At 39.9% G+C, this 6,513-nt stretch overlaps 1 protein-coding gene across 1 annotated transcript in view; it reads right to left on the reverse strand.

Moving 5' to 3' along the window:
• USP32 (ubiquitin specific peptidase 32) overlaps positions 1-6,513 on the reverse strand; it is a gene marked incomplete at its 5' end in the record, with an annotated part of 140,329 nt that overhangs the window by 93,826 nt on the left and 39,990 nt on the right. The window contains 1 exon segment of the mRNA XM_014590131.2: positions 1,055-1,186. Coding sequence (XP_014445617.1) covers positions 1,055-1,186 — 132 coding nt within the window.

The following is a 6,513-nucleotide window of genomic DNA, read 5'->3' on the forward strand; positions in this document are numbered from 1 at the left end:
GTAGGATCCAACAGCTTAGCCACCACACCATGCCCTTGTAAATTTAGAGCTAGAGGGAACTCAGAGATGATTTAGTTTAATAGTTCCTCAATCATTTTTTGTGTGAGGGAGGGATACAGCAACAGAATCTTAATGTAAAAGAGAATAGTGGAAGCACCTAAGCTGTGGAAGAGTTGGGGTCATTCATGTGTGGAAAAGTGAAGCTCTGTCTATTCCATAGCCGCCTCAATCTCTATAACCAGCTGCTAATGTACCTTACCAGTGTACAATGTCATAACCACTGACCTGACCAAACTCATCTATACCAAGTGCTAAACTAATTTATACAAGGTTATACAAGTAAAATATGACTCGAGTGAATACAATCTTTGGCTAAGAGTTTATTACTTACTTTTATTCACAATAGAGAGCATGTACATGTATGTGTATGAGAGGAAGAAGCACCCTCAATAGGGTCTTGTCACACTATGATCCCCTTTCCATAGCTCTCCTGTCCATCAGGCCCACATGTGCTTACTGCACTTCAGATCAATTAGGATGGAAATTTGAACCTGCAGTTGGCCAAGTGGCCTCCAGCACTGCAGTTCAATATGCTACTGAGTATACCACAGAGGCTGGGCCTAATTCCCATTTTAGTTATTTTTTTTTTTTAAACTACACAACACTATTCGTAAGAAATCCATAAACCTGTAAGAACACAGCCTTTTAGAGTTAAAATATGTTGGTTAGAAATAAAGAGATGAGGTTTAGATATGATTACCAAGGAACATTTGTAGAAACAGAATTATTCTGGGACCAGCAGTTGGCATAATGTCTACATCGCTGGACTCCCATGTAGTCGACTGTGGTTTGAGTTCTGGACCTGGTAGCTTGAACTCATGCTGGGTGTGTGTGCATGTGTGCCAAAGATCTCGAGAAGAGAATGGAGGAGAAGGGATTGTGGAGTAGCCATCCCCCCAGGGGGTGATCTCTCGCTTTCTTTCTGGCGAATGCATGCACCCTATTACAAAAAACCTCTCCAAAAAAAAAAAAAAAAACCCAGAATGATTCCTACCTTCACTTAGAGAGGGACGAATAGGTGGTGAAACCAATGGGCCAAATGTCTCTAAATCAAATCGTCCAGTCCGGGATTGAGCCTTCAGCAACCAATAGCGTTTCTCAAGATCAATGATGTCAGACTCTTCCACTGAAAGTAAAATCAAACAAGATTATAAAACCTCTGAATTCTCTCCTGAGCAATTAATTTATCCTGATGCTGTATCTTCTAAGGATATATTTTAATTTCCTGATTCAACAGTTAAAAATAATCATGACCAAAAATAAACCTCGGAAAGATAAATTTATAAAAAAAGGTAGAAAATTTAGATGAAAATGAAAAAGCAAAAGATTTTGGGAAGGGCCAGCAGGAGTCTGATGGTTAAGGGTGTTGGACTTCCACATGGCTGACCATGGTTCAGGTTCTAAATCTGGCAGCTTGCTCTCTCTCTCTCTCCCCCTCTCTCTGCTCAAATTAAATAGATAAATAAAGTTAAATAAAATTATTCCTTAAAAAGAGTAAAAGGCTTTAAAATGATAATTTTTAAAAATTTTTTAATTTCCCATTAGGTAAGATGCTTAAATTCAACATGCAAGGGAACCAGCAGTTAGCGTAATGGCTATGTCGCTGGACTCCCACGTAGTCGACCACGGTTCAGGTCTCGGACCCGGTGGCTTCAAACTCACGCCGGGCGTGTGTGCGTGCGTGTCCAAAATCCCGAGGAGAATGGAGGAGAAGGGACTGTGGCGTGACCATCCCCCCTGGGGGGTGATTTCTCGCTTTCTGTCTCTATGTCTCTCTCTGTCTGGTGAGCGCATGCACCCTTTAGCAAAAAAAAAACCTCTCCAAAAAAAAAATTCAACATACAAAGTAATATATAATTAAGCCATTTCTTTTCTGCTTCCTATATAACTTTTTAAAAAAGAATTACTTATTTAATTTTATTTATAAATAATAGTTTTTTTTTTTTTAATTTGCTATAGGGCACGTGAGCTCATGAGAGAGAAAGAAAATGAAAAAGCAAGCCACTAGGTCTGGTACTCAAACCATAGCTGGCCATGCAGAAGTCCAGCGCCTTTGCCATCACATCACTTGCTGGTCCCAAGACTTCATATAACTTTTATTTGTATTCATCTTTGTTAAATTTCCTAATAGCAAGACCCACGTTTGATTCATCTGGTCAACATGGTAACTGACTTATACATTCAATACTTACTGAATAAAATATGATAAGGGTAAAAAATGTTAGAAGCAACAAAGTCAATAAAAGACATTAGGATTCACTCTTAATTGTTGTACATTCTATGGGTCTGAACAAATGTATGATGACATGTATCCACTATTATAAAATGACTGAGTAGTTTCACTGCCTTATCTTCTGAGTTCTGCCTATTTGCTTTCCCACCCCACTAATTCCTGGAAACCACTGATCTTTTTACAGTTCTAAGATATCTTTTCAAGGAAAGCCTGCCCCTACTCTCAGCAAAATTTCCACTGTGAGAATTACTGGGTGGAAAGGATTACCCTTGAACTTAGGATGCCTTCAGACTCAAATTTGAAAGAGGATTCTTAAAAGTTTGGCTGGTTCCTCCTCATTCTAGCCTTATCCCTACTACTAGCATCTGGCCTCGGATATGAAAGTATTATATCCCTTGAGAACCTAGGAAGGGCTCATGCCTCTGGAGTTCAGTTTTGTTTTGATTCATACAATTTCTTTGCTTTCATACATCTTCAATGGCTTTTAAAAAAGAATTACTTATTTAATTTTATGTTTTATGTAGTAATTTCATGTTATTACATTGGAAGTGAAAGTTTTATATGTCCTTCTACTTCCCAACCTGAAGCAGAAACCCTCTCTCTCCAATTATTACTTTTAACATGGTTCTGAAAATTCTACTATAATAACACACAACAGAATGGAGCATAATATAGGAAAAGAAAAAGCAAGGCTATTATTTACATATAAGCAGAATGGATATAAAAAAAGTTCAAGAGGCTGAATCCGAGTACAGTGGTTAAGCCCTGTGCACTGGGAGCCAGATCCCACAAGGCCCATGGCAGTTCAAATTCCAGCACTGGCAGCTTGAAAACCATACCAGGTACATGTGCGTGTGTGCCCAAATCCAGAAAGTAAGAAGAAATGGAGGAAAAAGGATCAAGGAGTGAACACACCCTGTTGGGGAAGGGGCACTTTCTCTGTCTCTGGTGAGCACACACACCTTCTAACAATAAGAAAACTCCAGAGAATCCATGTATGAATTAAAATATAGTTCAAAACTCATTGAGAGGGTCAGTCAGGTATTATAGTGGTTAAGGCAACTGGATCCCACATGGCTGGTTTAAGTCACAGACCCACTGACTTGAAAAAAATACCAAGTGCATTTGCGTGTGCGTCCAAAATCCTGAGAGGAGAATGGTAGAGAAGAGATTGCAATGTGGCATATCTCTGGGAGGTGCTTGCTCACTTTCTCTCTCTCTCTCTCTCTCTCTCTCTCTCTCAGGTGAACACACATGCCCTATACCAAATTTTAAAAAAATAAATCTGTTAGGGAGGCCGGCAGGTGGCATAGTGGTTATGGGTGCTGGATTCCCACATGGCTGACTATATGGTTTAAGTCCCAGACCTGGCAGCTTGCTTTCTCACTTTCCCTCTCTTTCTCTCTCTCTCTCTCTGATTAAATTAAAAATAAACAAACAAATAGTTAAATAACATAATTCTTTTTTAAAAAAAATCTGTTGGGATACAAAATAAACACACAAAAATCAATGTTTTTCATACCTAATGTCAGTAGCATGTAATAAAACACACAAAAAGAGCACATTGATGACAGCAAAAAATACCTAACCAAACTTTAAGAAACATGAGATGAATGAAGAAAGTTTATACTAAATGAATTAGTATACCATGGTCCTCAAAGGGCCCTGATAATAGCGTAAATAGTTATGGAGGTTCACAAAAATGAGGCCAAGAGACAAATCATGTAGAAAAATACATTGTAGACAGAGGGAACAAGGAGACAAAAGGACCCATGGAGAGCAAGTGCCTGGTACATTCAAGGAAGAGAAAGATCAGAACAACAAAGTAGAGTAAAAACGGGAGAATGCTGAGATCAAGTCAGAGAGAAAACGGAGGTCAGATTATATAGGCTACTGTAAAGACCTTAGTTTTAATGAAATGGTAAACCACTGGGGAGTCTGAAGCAATGTAGTAACATGATCTAACCTATAGAATCATTCTTGATTGCTGATTTGACAATGGGCTGGAGGCAGCAAGAATAGAAGCAGGAAGACCTTCCCAAGGTTAAAGTAACATAAATGATTAACAGTAAGAAGCCTAAAAAAGGTAATTAAGGTTCATTCCTATTTTTTTTTTTTTTGAGAGGTTTTTGCTATAGGATGTGTGCGTTCACCAGACAGACAGAGAGAGACAGAGAGACAGAAAGTGAGAAATCACCCCCCAAGGGGGACGGTCACACCGCAATCCCTTCTCCTTCATTCTCCTCTCGGGATCTTGGGCATGCATGCACACGCACCTGGCATGAGTTTTAAGCCACCGGGTCCGGGACGCGAACCACGGTCGACTATGTGGGAGTCCAGCGACATAGCCATTACGTTAACTGCTGGTTCCCCATTCCTATTTTTTTTAACTTCTTAAAATATCTTATGATGGGTCAGCTCCATGATACAGTAGTACCTACTAAAGAGTTTAAGTCATCTATACATACACACTTTCTGCATCTAAAGGGAACTAATTACTATGGGTAGTTATAAACAATAATGTGACAGGATTATAACATTTTTTCTTCTTTATTCAGGAGAGAGCATATGCACATGAACCTAAGAGAGAGGAGCACCTTCCACAGGGTCTGGTCACGTCTCCATTCCTTTTCTCTAGTCCTCCAGCCACTGGATCCTGGGCACTCTCATGTGTGCACAGCATGTCTCAGGTTGACGGGCTGGGGATATGAACTATGGTGACCACGTGGGCTCTGGCTTATCTAGAGTAGCGCATTACCAGTGCATCATAGAGTTGGCCCAAGACAACATATTTTAAGAAAGTTAAAAAAAAATGGGAATCAATCTTCATTATCTTTATTAGGCTTCTGTATTGTTAATCATTTATGTTACTTTAACTTAGGAAAGGAGCAAGGAAATTAGCAACTCTTATTTTATTGGCACTTAGTAAAACACTAAATCAAACATTTTTTCTCTGTTTGATAAACCAAAGGTTCTCAGCCTTGATATGAGAAATATTTAAGATCAGATCATTCTTTTTTGCAGGAGGCTGTCCAGTGCGTTCATTATAGAAAGTTTAACAGTATCCTGGCCTCTGTCCACTAGATGTCAGTAGCAGCTTCCAAACTGTGACAACCAAAAGTCTCCAGACACAGCCAAAGGTCCTGTAGGAGACAAAATTGTCCCCAATATAGAAGTACTGCCATAGATACATACAAATGATGCGGGGCCAAGTGATCAGTAAATTAGCTTAAATATCCACATTTATATTTAATAGAATTTAAAAATTGGAAAACAAATCTACCAAAATATCAAATGTTCAAAACGATACTAAATTCTATGCTAGTTTCATTCTTTTTTTTTTTTTTTTGAGAGGTTTTTGCTATAGGGCGTGTGCATTCACTAGGAAGACAGAGAGAAAGAGAGATAGAAAGCGAAAAATCACCCCCCAGGGAGGATGGCCATGCTACAATCCCTTCTCCTCCATTCTCTTCTCGGGATTTTGGGCATGCATGCACACACACCTGGCTTGAGTTTAAGCCCGGGTCCAGGAGTCGAACTGGGGTAGACTACATGGGAGTTCAGCGACATAGCCATTACGCTGGTACCCATCATTTATTTATTTATTTATTTATTTTGGAGAGGTTTTTGTTATAGGGCACGTACGCTCGCCAGACAGAGAGAGAGAGACAGAGAGACAGAAAGTGAGCAATCACCCTCCAGGGGGGATGGCCACGCTGCGATCCCTTTTCCTTCGTTCTCCTCTTGGGATCTTGGACATGCACACATACGCACCTGGCGTGAGTTTTAAGACACTGAGACGTGAACCAGGGTCGACTACGTGGGAGTCTAGCAACATAGCCATTACGCTAACTGCTGGTCCCGATTCATTTATTTTTTTAAAACACTTTTTTTCTTTATTCTTGATATAGTGCACACATGAGAGAGAAAGAGACAAAGCATCTTCTGCAGGGAGATGGATCACACTGTGATCCCCTTCCTCCTGTCCTTCTCATCAGGATCTTGGTTCGAGTCCCAGACGTGGCAGCTTAAAACTCACTCCAATCATGTGTGGGTGCATGCTCAAGATCTCAAGAGGAGAATGGAGGAGAAGGGACTGTGGTGTGGCCATTCCCCTGGTGGATGATTTCTTGCTGTCAATCTCTGTCTCTCCAGCAAGCGTACATGCCCTATAGCAAAAATCTGTAAAAAAAAAAATAAAAACGAAAATTAAAAAAATA

The sequence above is a fragment of the Tupaia chinensis genome, unplaced genomic scaffold (genome assembly GCF_000334495.1).
Source record: "Tupaia chinensis unplaced genomic scaffold, TupChi_1.0 Scaffold000407_4, whole genome shotgun sequence".
Lineage (NCBI taxonomy): Eukaryota > Metazoa > Chordata > Mammalia > Scandentia > Tupaiidae > Tupaia > Tupaia belangeri.